This window comes from Oculina patagonica, chromosome 6 (genome assembly GCF_052425735.1).
Source record: "Oculina patagonica isolate OP01 chromosome 6, crgOcupat, whole genome shotgun sequence".
In the NCBI taxonomy this organism is placed as follows: domain Eukaryota; kingdom Metazoa; phylum Cnidaria; class Anthozoa; order Scleractinia; family Oculinidae; genus Oculina; species Oculina patagonica.
Window position 1 is genome coordinate 2,537,719 of NC_135763.1, and position 18,421 is coordinate 2,556,139.

At 37.5% G+C, this 18,421-nt stretch overlaps 2 protein-coding genes across 2 annotated transcripts; one reads left to right on the forward strand and one right to left on the reverse strand.

The window, feature by feature from the left end:
* Positions 1–211: 211 nt before the first annotated feature.
* On the reverse strand, positions 212–9,482 carry LOC144656500 (sorting nexin-12-like). Its single transcript, XM_078516726.1, has 5 exons — positions 9,246–9,482; positions 7,557–7,652; positions 5,992–6,055; positions 5,376–5,436; positions 212–2,832 (listed from the first exon to the last, which is right to left on the reverse strand). The coding sequence occupies exons 1-5, from the start codon at positions 9,426–9,428 to the stop codon at positions 2,727–2,729; spliced, it is 510 nt and encodes a 169-aa protein (XP_078372852.1). The 5' UTR covers positions 9,429–9,482; the 3' UTR covers positions 212–2,726.
* Positions 9,483–9,514: 32 nt separating this feature from the next.
* LOC144656495 (coiled-coil domain-containing protein 83-like) lies at positions 9,515–17,359 on the forward strand. The gene is made up of 10 exons (XM_078516717.1): positions 9,515–9,760; positions 10,129–10,213; positions 12,135–12,303; positions 12,649–12,728; positions 13,167–13,254; positions 14,064–14,155; positions 14,386–14,454; positions 15,113–15,234; positions 16,345–16,510; positions 17,062–17,359. The coding sequence occupies exons 1-10, from the start codon at positions 9,642–9,644 to the stop codon at positions 17,272–17,274; spliced, it is 1,203 nt and encodes a 400-aa protein (XP_078372843.1). The 5' UTR covers positions 9,515–9,641; the 3' UTR covers positions 17,275–17,359.
* Positions 17,360–18,421: the final 1,062 nt, after the last annotated feature.

Below are 18,421 nucleotides of genomic sequence, written 5' to 3' on the forward strand. Positions count from 1 at the left end.
TGCTATTCGCTGGATAAAATAATTGCTATCCAGTGGATAAATGTGTTTACAAAACAGGTTATTTTACTGACTGGATAACGACTTATCCAGCGTATAGTGTTATTCATCCTTTGAACAATTGAGCCCTGATGACTAAGACCTACTGTAAAGAATTCCCCGCTCAGATGTAGTCCAGATATTGTAAATGAGTTCACAAAAACAGAACAAAAACTTATAGCAAAATTGATTTATTATAAAAGTTTATGCCGGATAATAACTGCTGTGGTATAGCAGTAAAGTACCACATTACTCAATATACTCTATGTTTAAAAAGGCATTAGTTATTTCTAATAAAGAAACGGTCTTAACAGTTGCACATTATTCAGCACCATGATGATTTAACAAAATATTTCTGCAAATTATAAAGTCATGAAGCCTTAAAAAATAATAATAGACTAGTAACACACACACCAAGCAAACACACATTCATACTAGTATACCCAAAATTTTTCTGCAATCTTCAATAAATCAATGTCATGATGGCAAATGCAACAAATAAGTCCATTTCCAAGGCAGACGTAAATTAAAGAATAGAAGATAAGGTCATACAGACAAACAAACAACATCGGATGCATATCAATAAGCTACACCTGTCTTAGGCTCAATTTTCAACCATTTTGGGAGTCCAGTGATTATCCTCCTCTCAACCTTGTGTGGGACAAGAAACCAAGACTCACAAATTAGAGCGGTTTTCACTTGAGTGTCGAAAGTAATTCGCGTTTGCATTGGTTTTGCATTACTACGCTCAGTGATTGATTTAAAACTCTCGCGCCACTTTCTCAGCCAATCAGAAGTAAAACCAAAACTAAACGTTACCGCTACGCACGTTTTCCCCCGCTTCGTGCCGGCTACATGTATTTGCTTTGAGTTTTGATTGGTTTGCTGGATTGTCTGTGTTCTTTGTGATTGGCTAGAGTGATAACTTTGGTTTGGTTTTACGACACTCAATTGAAAACTGCTCTAGCTGGAAATAGAGCCTATGCCTGTCTGTGCCGCTATGAAATAGACTTGTGGTCTGCAATAGTCACTTTAAAGGCTTGGGTGTCAAGATTCACTGAAAATATCATACAGTAGAAACCTGATTTTTCGAACCTCCAGGGGAAATGAGAAATGCTTCGAGAAATTCGGGGGTAAAATTACATAGAAGTACTATTCAAGGGAAACGAAAATTATTGGTTTAAAAAAATTAGAGGTTTCGAGAAACCGCAGGTTCTAGAAATCAGGATTGTTCTGTAACTTCAATGATCTTGATTTTGGGATTGTCTTCTTGTCTACTGTTGCCCACCAAGAGTGCTAAAAGGTTTACAGTCCAGTTTATGATGACTAACTCTATAATATTTCTGGAGTGCTACAAAACAGTTTATATATCATCTTTACTAAATGGTAAGTCAATTGAAAAGAACAATGCTGAAAATTGAACAAACTAACTTTAAGCAAGAAAGAATATTGGCCAGTGTTCAGGTTGATTACATCCAGAGTCGATGCCCAAGAAACATGCACTAGTGCAAACCAACTCTTCAATCACACTGCGCAAAAAGTGACAAGTGTATACCAACACTGGTGACCTCTATTAGTACATTGCACCTACTGGAGGACAAAACCTTTATGGCTACATAAAGGCCACGGGTTGTGCCATTTGTGCATTTCACCTATAACTACAGAAAAACTAAATCTCAACACAAGATTTGCTTTACAAGTACCAAGTGCCTGCACATCTGTACGATGTTCTTTTAGAATTTGGGCAGAGGCACAAGTCTGAACGTATCCTGTAGGGTTACAGATAACTTTTTAAGGCGGGGCAGTTAGGGGAATAAGTGCCGGTTTTGACAAATCTTCGTTGAATCACTCAAAGAACTTCCAAATTATTTCAACCAATCAAAAACCAGCACAAGAGCTCACAAGTACTCTCAAAGCTATTGCTTGTAGAAATATGTCATGTCCCTAAGCAACTTCCGGGACAAAAACTGCGGGCTCAGTCACTTCTCAGAGAAGTGATGTCGCCATCAACTGGCACTTGTTCCCCCCAACTGGGCAGGGTGTCATCAAGGAATTGCAATGAGTCAAATTCTGACTGCTCCCACCGAATCATAACAAATTATCAAGCTTTAATTTGGCAGGTCAGGTAGCTGACCTTGTCGCATTTTAGACCCGAAACCCCTCTGTTATCTGAACACTGACCCTGGCAATTAATGTTTTATAAATCGCCCATTGCGAAAGGATTGTTGGTTGTAGTCTGAACTTAGAAATATTTAGAAAACTTGATCACTGATTGAATAAGAAACAATACTTTCAATCAGATCTTATTATTACCTATAGCCAAATTAGTATGTCATTAATTTCATGTTTAGGCCCAACTACTTGCAATCAAATTACTTGACTTTTCCTAAAAATATATATATAATATACTTGAACCCTTTAAGCCCTAACATCTGCATAAGAACACTCTTCAATTCTACATACTACATTTTTACCAGTAACTTGATTATGGGTGATCACTTTTTGTTTTCTCTTTTTTTCTAAATGTCAGAATTTGTACAAGTTTTGCAAGAAATTAAAGAAATTAAAACTAAGCTAATCTGCTTCAGGGCTGAAAGGGTTTAAGCATCTTCCATTGATGATGTTTGATGGTAGAAATAGCCCCAAAGAATTGTTCACATTTAGGCTTTTCTAATCAATTGAATCCTAATTTACGTGGTTCGAACTTTTCCTGGGACATAGTTCTTATCTATAATGGGTTCTGTGAGGAACATGTGCAGGCATCGCTCATTTTGAGCTAGTGGATGACCAGACACCCTGGAAAATAAACAGAAATATGAGTTAGTATTTATTTATCCAAACCCTGTAAGGGACCTCGCAGAGGGAGGGGCTAGGGGGGCTTTAGCGTGGGGGGGGCTAAGTTCACCATGTGCATTGATTACTATTAATTACCTTATTGTTACTTATTTTCGCGGGAACTTAATTTCGCGAAAATGGAACAGGCATATTTCGCGGTACTTAATTTTCGCGATTTGGCCAAAAATACGATTTTTTTTAAATCGCGTAAATCACGAAAATTAAGTCCCACGAAAAAAAAGTACCAATAAGGTTAACAAAAAATAATAAAAAAAAAAAAGGAAAAGAATTGCCAAAAAAAAACCGGTAATGATTTAGGGGCAAAATATACGTGCAGATGATTTAACATCAGATATTGTAATTATTTTTCAATTTAACCTTGTGCTAGTACATGTTTATGTATTTCAAATGGCTTCATTCTGCAAGTCGACCTCTCAGCAAAACGTGTAATTCCCAAATAAATTGTTCGGTTCTCGAGTCCAGTTAATAATGGTGCGATTTTATGCCATTGCGCCTGGCTTTTCATCACAGTATGCAAGTTGTTTACTCGTACTGGTAAATCCAGCAACCAGTGCAGGTGGTAAAAGATCATTTTCGACTGCCCAGAGATTAAAAGCATGGCTTTGTTCAACAATAATACTAGAGCTATTAAGCAACCTGACGATTTTAAACAGTCACAAAGGAAGGAAAGACAGACTTTCTCTTCTTGACCTTGTTAACGAGTTTACAGATTGCAACCGTAAGAGAAAGCAAAATGTTGGTACCTAGTATCTGGTCCCATTGTTCAACGGGTGGATAACAGTACACAATCAACGATATTTCAATCTAATGATAGTAAATATAAAGGTCTGATAGCAACAGCACTGAACGCTTTTGGGAGTTAAAATTTAGTTTGCTTTATTTGAATGCATTTCCCGTCATTTTAGATGTATTAAAATCGAAATTTTGAAGCTTGCGCACCCCCCCCCTCCCCCAACCAATTTCGCTCACGCGTTCGTCTTTAGCCCCCCCCCCCCCCCACTCAAAAACTTGCTGCGCGGTCCCTGTGTCTGGACACAGTACAATTTTCAGTGCATGGTATGCCCATTGCCAAAATTTCTGTGCCAAACATTGCAGAAGTACAGAAAAATTGCATTATTTTCCAGCAACACTGCATTGCAACAGCTATCCGTTAAAAGTTTCACCTTATCTCTTATTTTTCTACGACAGTTTGCCACACAAAAACAAGAAATAAGAAGGAAAACAAGAGAGCTTTTTCCGGAGCTTTTCAACCACGTTTACATTTAATGGATCAACAATAAGGGCTGCCACAAAATACTTTATTTAATTCTAACACCATCCAGAGGCTAATCAGAAAAATCAGTTCAGTAGTTAACTGTGTTGGTGTGACCGCAAAGTTGACCGGAAGCACTACCGACAGTTAAGTATGACGTCATGTGACTTGGGATTAACCAGAGTTAAACTGTAGTAACCACATAGATGTGACCCCAGCCAATGTGATTTTGCAATTATATTTGCAAATACATGTCCATGCAATGTTTCATCAAATATTATTTATTATGCTGCATGGCGTATTGACTACTCCAAGAAACAATCTTTGTAGGCAACCAATTGCATGATTGTGCAATGTCTATTCAAATTAGTTCTTCAGTCCAAAGCTTGTGGAAGACGAGAATTTGCTAAATTTGATTTTCAAATAGTTTGATTAGTAAAAAAAACCAGTTGTTTTAAGGTGGCTCAACTGGATTTTCAAGGGGTAACACCGCTCAAGTTTGAGAATAAACTACGTCGCCATTAACAGTGCTATCGAAAAACGATCACCACAGTTGTATTAGATAAAGATGAAATTTTTTCATGACCAGTGTTTTATTGGCATCATTTAACAAATTTTAAAAAAAATTCATCGAGCGGTTTTTAATTTATGATCACTTTTGTAGGCATATACCAAATTATTAACAAAAATGGCAACGAGAGCACCGGAACGCACGCTCATCAAATTCTTTTTTCTCGCAATCGACCAAAGCAATCCCCACCACTGTTTTCCCACGATTTTAAATGGAATCAAACTACTATAAGATGAAATTGCAATTCACAAGCGCTTCGTTTTCTTTAGATATTACCCCATTTTCTCGTTAGTATGTTTTTGACTGTATTTATAGCCCTGAAAACTTCATCCCCAAATATTTCGAAAACGCTCTCATAGAATTTGTTCAAACTTTGCCAACATCGAGGCAGCCATGTGTGGTACAAGCTTCTTTGAGCGATTTTCGAAAAAATATCCTGGTGCCGAGGAATACGAGCGAAAGTAAAAAACGTAATGACGTCATTTCGTTGCTATGGCAACTCCGATGCCAATAAAACACTGGTCATGAAAAAATTTCATCTTTATCTAATACAACTGTGGTGATCGTTTTTCGATAGCACTGTTAATGGCGACGTAGTTAATTCGCAAACTTGAGCGGTGTTGCCCCTTGAAAATCCAGTTGAGCCACCTTAACTTGTACCTATTAACAAATGCTTCTAAGCCCTGTCTTCTTTCCTCAATAAAATCATCTTCAAAAATTCCTGAAAGACAAATGAATGAAACTCTTAGAGACTAAGCCATCATTTGTTTAGTGATTCTGTTACATAAGAAAAATCTTGTATTACCGGTATATCAAATGAAACATCCTTTGAGGTTGCCATGGACGTTTAGTTAATGGGTGTCCTTCACAAAATGTGAAGGCATGAAGTATGAATCACAACCAGTGCAAACTATAACTCTATCATTGGAAAGCTTATGAAATGCATTATCAGATAAAAAAAAATTGTTTATTTGCTTTAATTGAGCATGATCTGGAAGCCCAGAAGGACAGATGGCTCATTGCTGTAGATTGTCAGCTTTACAGATAAACTTCTGTCAAGGCAACAAATACAACATATATGTACAGTCATGTACTTCAAAAGATTTGTCCACAGTACAGACTTGTAGAAGCCCAGACGGTTTTGTTGACACAAAAAACATCGTTGAATGCATCAAGTCATGATAGCTGAATCAAAAATTTTGCATACTACAGATTAATAATCACTGGTGGTCAACACAGTTTAGACAATGAATCCCAAGGAAAAAACAGCTCCTACCATCATCTCCTCTGAATGGTAATTGTTTCTTTAGTGCATCTCCTGGGAGAGGAGGCACTACAATCTGCAAAGACAGTGAATTAAAGAAGGATTAGTGAGTGCGGGTTCTGGAAGATCAACACAGCTGCACCATTTGCAACTTTCAGGGAGCAAGGTCTCAGTGCCATAAGGTATCCGTTAACATTTAAAACACTTATGACTTGGTCCCAGGGAAAACAAAATTAACCATTTTCCCAAAAAGAGTAATAAAGTGCCGAAGTGCTTAAATTGGGTTGGCATTCAAAGGGTTAAGTGATTTGCTTTATAGCACATCAAAGACAACAAAAGATGCAATGTGAAAACAAATGGACCAGTCCACATTCATGGGTAACAGTGTGCACAATGTTGCCCACTAAGAGACTTTTGCAGGAAACAGTTTTATTGTTAGATGTTAAGGGGGGTCTTTCTTAACTACAGATCAAGAGCAGAGGTTTTTGGTGGCAAGCTATTTTGAAGCTTTCAGCAATACTTAACGGTGAATTTTTGGTGGGGAGGACAACTGAATTGAAAAAATTGATATTGCACGTGCTTAACTAGTGCCAGTCCCAAACCGCGCGCTAGAATTTGATATCCCTAAAACTTTTGAGAGAAAAGTAAAGTTCCGATTTTCTTCATAGAATTAGAGATAACATATCTTTCTTCATAATCCTTCGTATGGAATTACCATTTACATTTAAGAAAGGAACGCTACTGAAGAAAGTCCAAAAATACGAGCCTTTATTACGCCATAACTTTAATAATAATGCGAATATTCTAAAAACCATACAAAGCATTAAGCACATGAACGTTCTTTATCTGTTGACACTGATTTTAATTCTTATATCTAAACGCCCTTTCAGTTTTAGGGAGTTTTCTATTCTGGTCACGTGACTTGTCAAATATGGCTGTGTCTTGAAACTTTTGAAGGACTCTTCAATGAGGGGGACTTTGGGTTCGCCTTTAGATCGGGAATCGTGTGTGTCTCGTCGGCCTTGCGATGTCGCCAGTGATGATGGTGCCATACGCCAAGACTGTGGGCGAGGCGCTCAGAGCGGACTGCGACCCCGGGGGTGTCGTCGTGCGATCCCGCGGGCACGTTATGCGGTTTTCGGTTCTTACAGGCCCCAATGCCCCCCTCTTCAATAGAACTAAGTTGTGCAAAAATCTCATCCATGGGGGGTTCGGTTTCCAAACTTTGGCGGTCAGAAATCTTTTTTATCAACAAATTGGTAATTAAGAAGGACCCCCCTTAAATCAGATTACTAGAACATTTTCAGCCAACTACAGAACTGAGATAAAACAAACAAACTGGTAATATAAGAGCCAATCAAAAACTGGTGTAGCATGTTGTTGTAGTTAATCCACCCACCCACTCATGTGAAGTACACATAGAATGTTATTTAGCTCAAGATGTCTTTTTATATTTGTTGCAGGGCTGTTATCCTCTTTTTTTGGAGGGAGTGAGGAAGAGAGTGGAGGAGGAGACAAGGAAAGAAGTCATTACGCTTCTATACATGACACTTTTAATAAACAATGTTTTAAGGTACCTTGCTGTCCCTTTCTAATTCACCCCTTAGCCATTTGAAGTCACTGTACCGTCTCCTTACTGTTGATTCTTTGACCTTAAAAACTGGGAGATTTGTCTGCCAAAAAAAGGTAAACTTATGTTAGAACCTAACATCAAACCAACAACTTTACCTCCCATTCTTTCCATTCACATGGCTCAAACCAAGACACTTAATCTCGTCCCAAGAGCCCACTTTTTTTTATCACTACCAAGGACCCAGACTCTGGTCAAGTCCAGTTTCAAAGTCTGTGATTCACAGACTTCCAGATGTTGTGCACAGACTCAGAGTTTATACAGCTCAAAGCTGATTGGTCGACAATCCATAATAAGCACTCTGCGTGCGCATGCTTGAAAAAATCAGAGTTGGCCAGAGTTCAAATTCTTTGTACTGAGCAAAAGAAAAACAGGCTCTTGCCTCTAGGGAAGAGACTGCAAGATACTTAGAAGACTATAGCAATTGATCTGCAAAAGAGTACAAGTCTCAGGTTCACGGATGGTGTTTTTTCAAGATGGTAGCCGCTGTATAGGTCCAACCTCATTCCCAGGGTTTTTCTTGGGGAGAGAGAGACCATGGGAGGGAGGTTGGCATAGGACCTCTTATGCACACCTGAGATCAACATCCCCCAGGGGGGGTACTCGGGATTTTAAGTGACGGGGATGATCGAAGGATTTTTTGGGGTTCGAAATTTTCGATTCGGGATTTTTTTGGGTAGGAAAATTTGGCAAGTATTTTTTTGATTTAAGTAGGGATGTTTTTGGGTATTTAAAACAATCTGAACATTCCTGGTAGTGCTTTCCCTGCGTTTTTCTGTGAATAAAGTACAAACAAATGTGTTTGCTGTTGATTTTTGAGGGGCTAATTTTTGATCCAGGGATTTTTTTTTGGGTTATGTTGGAAGCCCTCTGGATTTTTTTGGGTCTCGAATTTTGCCCCCATTCGATCATCCCCGTCATTTGAAATCCCGAGTACCCCCCTCCCCCCCTGGGCAACACCCCCTCCTCCTTTTTACTTTGAGCTGTTTTTTCTAATAATTCTCTGATAACTAAGGGCTACTTACTTTGGTTGTTTCTGGAATTTAGACATAACGCGAAGGTTACTAATAAAAATTTTGCAAAAAGAAAATTATACAGGATTTTGCAGACTAGGCAAGCAGGGAGCTGAGGAGGCAACTAATATTCTTAAACCTTTGTGCCATTTTGGCGGAGAACGGTAAACATATAATAAAGTGCGCTACACTTCACCTACACTACAGAATACAGAGCCGCTCTTTTGCATCTTAAGAGTAGGAAGAGCGCCTATTGTTTTCTGCCTTGTTCAACATTCCATAACAAACAGTCGATTTGAAATGACTAGCATGTAGCACTGATTGGTTCTAAGAGGTCCTGACATCTGTAAGTTCCATAATTCAATCACAATCAACTTGCAAAGCTGATTATAAACTTTAAAATCAATTCCTTGCAATTCTGATTGTAAATAAAGATCAAGATTAACTCTGCCATTTCCAGAGAAAAATAACAATCACTCCCGCAACAACAAAAACAGATGGCTTTTTAGTCTTAGAAAAAAAACGCACACTTAACAAATTATCTTATCGAAAGTGTTAAACAAGTTTTGTAAGGTGAATCTTTCCACTTAAAGTGTAGATTAACGATTTACAAGTGTACCAACCCTCATGCGAACTTCGTAGTCGGTGTAGCGTTTTTTCCCGACTCCGTGCGTCTCCGGATTTACAACATCGATCTCTAAAAAGTTCGCTGGTGCTGCATAAGCATCATCTAAGGTTTGTTTCTTTGATTCAAGCCTTTTGGTGTCCTGTCTGTCTCCAGTTTCGGTAGACGTAGATGCCATCATCTCCTTCTCAAACCAAGATGTCCGCTTGTGCAAACTATTACTCCCAGTGGCCTTTTCGCATCAACTAGAACCAGACTCCCGGCGCGACGATCAACCTTACCAACAATGTTGTCGTATTGCTGCGAGAGTTTACCGTGATTTGTGTGGGAAAATGCACAATTTACTACTCACGTAAACACATTTCTAACTTATTTACCTTGAAAATATTTAAACATGCCTCCTAAAAAGAAATCTGGGAAGAAGAAAGCCTCTGGAAAGAAAAAGAAGGGAAAGAAAAGCGGGGCGTCGAAGGAGCCCAAGCTGACGGTGGAGGAAGCAATCGTGGCTTTTCAGTGAGTTTTATTTTATTTTCGGTTAGGGATGAATGAATTTGGCTTGCTTTTAGTTTTTTCTGAGTCTACTGTGCATTTTTGGGAAGGAGATTTACAAAACAGTACTTTGTTTAAAATAGTCTAATTGATTTATCCTCTGTAAATATTGCTAAGCAACGATACACCATACTGTTAAAAAATTAATTTAGCTTATCTTCCTGAAGTCTAATAGTGTAAACATATCATCCGGCCTTAATAACATGCCCACCTTTTTTTAGCACTCAATTTGCTAAAATCCCTTAATTCCAAGCAAGAAGTATTAAAGTGGAGGGTCAGTTTAGTGGCCCATAACCTGACAGTAATGCAAATTTTCTTGTTTCAATTTACAGGATAGAAGTGAAACAAAGGAATTTTGAAGATCTAATGTATGATTTACAATCCCTGAAGGAAAAGAATGAGAGGCTTAAAGACAGGGTAAGGGAACTTTTCCCTAATTTAGGGCCTGGTAACATGAGCCAGGCTGGCCCGGTTAGCCTGGATGACTCAGTTTTGCCAAGATCTCAGCACATCTGTTAAACGCAACAAAAATCAATTTTGTGATTACATGACAACCAAGCCAGCCCAGTTAGCCAAGATACCTGTATTGAGATGCTGGGATCCCAGGATAGCCGGGCTGAAAATTTTCCACGTAATCACGTTCACTGGGCCTGAGCCCGGCTTATCAGGCCAGCATTAAATTTCTCTTTCAAGCACACTGCCGACCACAAAAATCAATATTCTTCTTTCTAAATAGGATATAGAGGCAAAGGAGCACATGTAGCTGCATAAGTGTAGAAAGTAAAACACCAAATTGCTGGAAAAGGGTCACCAACATCATTCAACTCACTCGTAGCACCAAAATCATCCATGCTTAATTTAACTTGTCATTTATTGCAAATCCAGTCCATCCCAGGCTGGTTTGGCTCATGTAATACCAGGCTGGGTGTCATCTCAGCTAACTGGGCCAGTCCTGTTCATGTAATAGGCCCTTGGCTGAAAGATGTAGTCAAGTAAATTTTGTTGAGGGGATGTTGGGGGTGGGGGTGGGAACAGATGTATAATGTTAAAAGGGACTTAGCAGGAAGGAAGGGGAGGTGGGAAGGTTTTGGTTGTGAGTTTTATGCTTTATGTAGTATTTTTGCACCAATAATTGTGCCTTTTTTAGAGGGGGGGGGGGAAGGATGGAGGATCCCTTGACACACCCCTGACACACCCCTGTCTCCTGGAACTAACCATCCAGGGTGTATTTGTGCCTGGAATAATCCATTTACCATAAAGTTCAGAAAATACTGATCCTTGAAAGAAGTGACTCTCCTGAAGTAGTGATAAAATTTCACAGTCATTAGTATATCCCAAAAGCAACCTAGTAGCGACCTTAAATGTAGTTAGACTTTAAGGAAAATTAGCAATAGAGAAAAAACAGGTCCTGGTGTTAATTAATTCATTTCAACAACTTCTATGCATATTTGGTCTTTAAATTACTATAAGTTAATAACACATTCGAAAAGGGGTGCTTATTTGGAAGAGGGTGCTTATTGAAGGAGGACACTAAATCAAATCATTACGGTAATTGAACTTGAGAGAAACCCAGAAAAGCTTTTTGATAACAAATAACAACTCAGGCAAGACTCAGACAAACAAACTGAAATGGCGGACGATTTTCCTAATTGAAAACACTTTCTAAAGCAGCTGGTATTCCTTAGACACTTACATAAAACGAAAATTTCACCTAGATTTCTTCTATTTCTCTCAGAACACGCTGATGTTTTTTAGCCTCGTGGCGGTTGTATTCATTATTTTGCGTTCTATTTTTAGACCTTGCACGCTTTGCTATTGACATAAAACACCTAAAGCAAAATTATTTTCCTTTAGATATTTTAGGTTTCTTTGTTACTACTTTTACTGCATTATAGTAATGAGGAACAGTGAACTTTAACTGCTAATTCTCAGACAACAGTTGTACACACTTACTTACCCTTTTGTGCTTGTATTTGTGTAGACATTCGTGCTATATAAATGTTAATTATTATTATTATTATTATTATTATTATTATTATTATTATTATTGAACTTAGGAGAAATCCAGAAAAGGTATTGATAACAAATTGACCTAAAACACCTATTTAAGCAAATTTATTTTTCTTAAGTTGTTTTAGGTTTCTTTGTTACTACTACTGCATAATACATAATGAGGAACAGTGAAATAAATTTTTATTAATTTTAATTTACCACTATCTATAATAGACAAGTTTTAAGAACTTTAACTGCTTATTCTTAGACAACAGTTGTACGGTCTATACACATATACTTAACCTTTTGTGCTTGTATTAACTGCCTCTTCCCACAAATGTTAAAGAACCAAAGACTGAAGGAAGAGCAGCTTCTACATATTAAAACGTTGTTGAAGCAAGTGAAAGAGAAAGACAAGGAAGTTGAAAAAGCAGCTGAGGTCGGACATGAACAGGTTGAAGCTTCACTGCTGGAAAAGTTTGACGCAATGAAGGCCGAAGAAGCTGAAGTTCAAGGTACAGACTGAAGCTTGAAATGTCATATTTATACCTCGTTGTATTTAACTTCCGTTTATCGCGAGAGATGATGACATGTATTACCATGGTGACCCAACAATTATGATGACAAATTTATAACATATGTGATAGGCCCTCTGTAATTGATGAAAATAATTTACATAAAGCTCTGAGTTTTACACACTGTATCTTACCCATTTTAATCAAAATTAAAGCATTTAGTTTGTTTATGATTTCTTCCTCTTGTCTTTTGTACATTAGAGAAGCATCATTGATAATGATAATTATACTAACATTTAAATAATATTATGCAAATTATGGGCATGTTTTTGTCTTGATCTTCAGTACTCAATGATCAAATTGAAAAGAAGGAAGCTGAAATAGCAGATGTGAGAAGAAGTATAAAAAAGCTTGAAGAGTACAGGGTACAGTATAAAAATAATATGCTAAATAATTTAATTTATTGCACTAAATAAATGATGATGATAATAATAATAATACTTTATTTCTATAGTGCTATTTCTATTGCTATCCAGTAGCGCTTTACAAATTATTTACAATAATTATTGTTTATCAAATAAGTAGCTATTAAGCTAGCCTCCTAGTATGTAGATATTCTTTGCATGACAAGCCAAAAGTTAAAGAGTGTTGTGGGTAAGACACAACCACTGGACTTAAGTCCTGACTACTACGTGGTATGAATGACTAGCGTCTAGCCACAGTTAACTTTCTTAAATAATCTAGTTGTAGTTCAAATTTGCTACACTGGTCATTTAGTATGCTGGTATTAAACTTGTCAAGCTTAAGGTAAAGTGCTTCCAAATACACTTAATATTTCTTTTGCATTTTTCCTTTAATTGTAGGACAGGGGTTCTGAGGAACATGCTAAGCAAATAGTGTTGCTAAAACAAGATCTGAAAGAAATGCAGGATTCCCATGATGACATTGCTGGTAAGGAGTGATCATTTGGCATCTGTTGTCTTTTTAAAATAGAGCGTTTTCAAGTGACTTCATCAAAATTCTAAATTCAAAACTATTGAACCTACAAAGCTGTTCTTTTAGTATGTTCTAGACACCAGTGTCACTAATTGCTGGGGAAAGTTTTGTACCGTCCAGAAGAGTGCTTTGTTTTGGACATCAGTGTTTTGAAATTTGAGACAGCCTCCTAACTCAACGTGATCTCAAATGTTACACGTGATCTCTGCACTTTAAAAATGCTTTTCAGATATGCTTATAAGTTAAAAATGATAATCAAAGCATTCCAAAGTGCAACGCATGACTTTTGGTAGCAAAATCTTTCTTCCTTCTCTAAATAGTTTTGGCCATCATATTGGTGTACCAAAGTGGTCCAACACCAATATACATAGCCGGCCTCTCCAAGCATTATACTTTCTGTATGCATTATGTGCCTATAAAGCTAGAAAAAAGATCTAGTAAGTAAGTAGGACTTTATTTAACCAGGGTGACACCTGACAGTAATCAAACTGATAAACTTGTGGCCCTCACAAAAATAAAACAATAACGGAAATATAACAATGTTAAAAACTTTAAAAATAGATTGAGATAAAACTATGTACAACATTAAATACAACAAGACAATTAAGAATTAAGATTACATGAATGATTGCGTATGGATTTGATTATTTAAAATTTGTTTAAAAAGAGAACGCTTAAAAAAATTGAATATTATGTTTTATTTACTGTTTCTTCCTTGATTCATGGTTAATAATTAATTTCTTTTCTTGTACCATTTACAACAGCTCATTTAGATCGAAGCTTGAAGATAGCTAAAGATGAGATTGGAACTTATACTGAGTCAACCATATCGAAACAGAAGGATATAGCTAATGAGGTACCTAGTTTATACTTGTCTGATTTTCTGGCCTTTATTGCAAAATGCATGGTGTTCCTTTAAAAAATACTAAATCAATTGACTAGTACTAATTGGGGGGAATTTTACCTTAAATTGGCAAAATTGATGTAATGGTAAAAAAAAAGAAACATTGCAACACAGTGTTTTATAATTAATTGAGTTCTTGTTTTGCAAATAATAATATTTAATTTTTTTTATATATTTTCAAGAAAGCAACAAATAACCTAGACAAGGATAGCTGTGGTGAAATTCTGGACAACAGATGGCTCAAAAAAGAGGTGCAGTATCATGTAGATTAGTCTTCTGGCAGTTGTTATTTGGTTCATTATCATCACGCAATACATCTACCTCTCCTGTCCGTAGAGCTGGGCTCAAAATAACGGCCGGTCAACGGACAATGTCTGGACAAGATGACAATTTGTCCGGACAAAGTTTCTGTTTGCCGGTCATTTTGACCAGCCAAACTGATGACTAGAAAAATAGATGATATTTTTTAAACCAATTATGTTAAAAGCATTAACTGAAATTCTAACGACTTTTTGACTGACTATTACATCTTGCAAGGACATTAAGAAGCAATCTATTCATAAAAATTGCAGCTAAAACAGTGAAGAAAAAGCGGGGGGTTTTATGCCACGCAAACAAAGACGATTAAACAAACAGCAGAAACGAGTTAGTTTAAAAGCACTCTTTTCAATATTTTGACCGGTCAGAAACGACACGTGGCCAGGCTAACACTGTTTGGCCGGACGACATGACTGGCAACTGTCTGAAAATTATTTGGGCCCTGGTAGAGAGAAGCATTGCATGATGACTTTAAATCTAAGTTTCTGGCATTGAGATTATTAACTTACTTGGGCTTATTGAAAAGCCAGTAACAAAATGCAAACTGAAGTACTAACATACAGGACGTTAAATTTTTAATTTTTGTTTCAGGTTGCTATTCATCGTGAAGGTCATGCCGATCTTTTAGAAAGAGTAGAAGGCTTAGAAAAGACAAACCTTGAAATCATGAGTGAAATGTTTGACTGTAAAGTAGAAGACCTCAAGTTCACACGGTTAGTTTTTTTTATCACTATGGTCGATTATGCAGCCATAAACATCTTGGACATTTTTTTGCCCAAACTAAATTCTTACTGATTAATTTAACTAGTCCAGGCATACAGTTAGTAAGTTACAGCAGCCAAGCTCTCCAAGAGGGGAAGTCTATATAATGCAATAGGTGTGTCTCCAGAAAATATTCATACCCACCCCTCAGATGGTCATTAGAAATTCCAGTGAGAAGGGGGGTCTCAAAGCCAAAACTTTTAAAGAAGAGTATGAGGCTAAACTGGAATTGGCAGAGGTGGAAAGCGGTTAAAGCAAGGAAACCTTCCATCGGGGGAAAATGGGCATTTTCTGGATCAGTACAAGAGATTCTCTTCTTAATTTTGAAAAATAACCATTAAAGGTACCAAAAGATCCAATTTTGCAGGCATTAATTGCTCATGTTAACTGGGAAATCAATGTAGAATATTTTAATTATAAATAAGTTAGTCTAACCGGCCAAGAGCCACATCCTATTAAAAAAAATTCTTTTCAATTTGTTCCTGTTAACAAACCGCATGCAGCTGGTGGCCTTCACAAAACTTCATTTGTTGCTAGAGTCAGGCTGTGAACAGTCTAGTAGCAAACATACTTCCATCCCATTGGAGGCCAGGTGGCCTAAAGGATAGCGCACTGGATTCCAGTTTGAGCAAACCGGGTTTGAGCCCTGGCGGGGGTCACTGTGTTGTCTTCTTGGGCAAGACACTTAACTCTCATAGTGCCTCTCCACACAGGCGTGTGTGTAAATGGGTACTGGCGAAATAATGCTGGGTGGTAACCCTACCATGGACTAGCATCCCAACTAGGGGGGAGTAAAATACTCCTAGTCGCTTCATGCTACAGAAACCAGGATAAGCTCCGGCGGTATGAGCCACTAGGCTCAGATGCAGACTTTACCTTTTACAACAATTACTTTTGTTAATTTCACGCAGAGTCCCTTTTCCCAGTGAAAGCACATGCCAACCTTCGACAATACCCTTTACACTCCACAAAGGACTGGCATATACATAGATACCAGCAAAATACTGATGCTGGAAGCTTTTTCTTGGCATCCTCATTTTAATGTGAACATTTCTTTTCAGAAAGTTTTATCTGAGTTGTATAGAGGATGAAGAGAGTTCAGATGAAGACAATGTTGAGGACAATTTGGAAGAGTTGATCGAGTCGCATGGAGTCCTTGCAGAACAACACGAAAAGCCTGATGATCTGCTTGATAACTACTTCCTCCCTGGGGAAGATGATTTTGAGGTCAGCATCACTTCTACTCTACGCTGTTATGCAGGGCCGGGTTGTTTGAAAGTCGATTAACACTAAATACAATACAATACAATACAAAAGTTGATTGAGGGCTCAGTTTCTCTGCTATAAAAGTATTTTTATTGCTTTTGTTTTGTGGAGGTTTAGATTAGTTGATACCAGGACTGAAAGACAGAAAATAAAAACAAAAACAAAATCCTATACAAATCTTTATTATTTTATTAAACATTTAAACCGTCATAAAATCTCATTCTTTAATGCCAGGGGGCTCAGACAAGCTAATATAATTTTGTTAGTAAAAATTTGGTCACGTGTCCCCAGCTGCAAAGGGCCTATAGCCTTGTTGTTAAAGCTGTTCAGCGTCCGGCTAGAAATGTAAATTCTCCTTACTGATTCCATACATTTCTTTCAATGTTAGTCCGGAGAATTTGGCGATGCATCAAAACAACATTTGCTAATTGATTATTTTCTTTATTCTAGCCATCTATGTTTATGAAAATGTAGTACAGGTGAACTTACATGTTGATCAAATTTTGTTGCAGGACTCGCCACGTCTCGGGCCAATGGAACTGCAGCTTTTATCAGTAATCGGAGCACAGAAACCAATTCTCCCTCAGCCGTCAGACGAGGACCAAGGAGGAAAACAACTTGTCGCGTTACCAGGCTCCAGCGGTGCATCGAGACCAGAGAACTACACGAGCCCGCGAAACTGGCCAGTTACTAACAATATGCTGCAAACATTGGCCATACAATGATATTGGAAAAAAATCTCGAAGTGCATGTTGTTGTTGCATGTCTCGAAGAGAAAATAAAATAATATTGAGGAAATCCAATTTATAAGGTTGACAACGTTTTAGAGAGTCAGCAGGGCATAATTTTTTTGTGGTATAGTCACTGTAAATATATTTATTGCATTGCCTGCGCTTCTTCTGACCGTTCTGAATGTACAAAAAAACATTTCAATAACAATAATTTGTTTGTTTGTTGTTGTTGTTGTATTTTTACCGTGGGATTTCATAAACCAGCTGGACCAGTCGACAGCGTGTAATTTCACTGCATTTTTCACATCCATTTTCACCTCACAATATAGACTTAAGTCAAGAGATATACAAACAAAAGAAACAAACAAAAATACAGCAATATAAGGAAAAAAGACGTAGTGAGGAAAGACTAGAAGGGAACATTAGAACCATACGTGCTAGTCCACCCAAAGATACCTACATATGAAATAAAAAAAGAAAAGAAAATTAAAGGAAAGGAAAAACGAAAAAAGAATACTATTAAAATGTTAATTATCAAAAAGTAACATGTGGACGATCAGGAGCAAAGTCCTTGCTCTTGTTAAACTGTCTTCAACGTTGCTGTGTAAGAAAAGCCCATCCATCCAGGATAAAAGTAAAGAGGAAATGATCACTGATAAACTTGAAAATGTAGCTGAATCACGCTTGTGTTCAAGCTTACAGTTAATCGATTCCATGCATGCAGACCGTGTCAATCAGTATCAACTTTACAGACCAAAGATTGCAGAAATCGTAGTTTGACTATTTGACGTGATTCTCAAGCAAACACTGATGCTCCATTTTTTAAGAGGTGGATTCTTCTTGGCAAAATAAATTTGAAGTCTCGAGTTTCTTTGATTAGATCATCCATTTCAGTCCTGTTTCTGTCAAATTTCCAACACCGGGCGTGCAAGGGGCGTTTCCGGGACACGTGGACTCTACAACTGAAAAAGCCACAGCAGCTTAATAATTGAAAACTGTTCAAAATCCCTATTTGTTCACCGTGAAATTTTCCAAATTTTTCCAAGTGCGAGGCTATTCTCTAGCAAAATCCTGCCCTTCCTAAAGCATCTGTAAGTCTACTGTAATACAAAAATTTCACGTCCAGTCCCTCTCATTTTTT

Coding starts and splice junctions, on each gene's coding strand:
- LOC144656495 (XM_078516717.1), top strand. CDS start 9,642: ATGCCTCCTAAAAAGAAATCTGGGAAGAAGAAAGCCTCTGGAAAGAAA. Junction 9,761..10,128: donor GAAGCAATCGTGGCTTTTCA/GTGAGTTTTATT, acceptor TTCAATTTACAG/GATAGAAGTGAAACAAAGGA. Junction 14,156..14,385: donor AGAAGGATATAGCTAATGAG/GTACCTAGTTTA, acceptor TATATTTTCAAG/AAAGCAACAAATAACCTAGA.
- LOC144656500 (XM_078516726.1), bottom strand. CDS start 9,428: ATGATGGCATCTACGTCTACCGAAACTGGAGACAGACAGGACACCAAA. Junction 7,653..9,245: donor ACTACGAAGTTCGCATGAGG/GTTGGTACACTT, acceptor TTTTTTTGGCAG/ACAAATCTCCCAGTTTTTAA. Junction 5,437..5,991: donor ACCATTCAGAGGAGATGATG/GTAGGAGCTGTT, acceptor TTTGTCTTTCAG/GAATTTTTGAAGATGATTTT.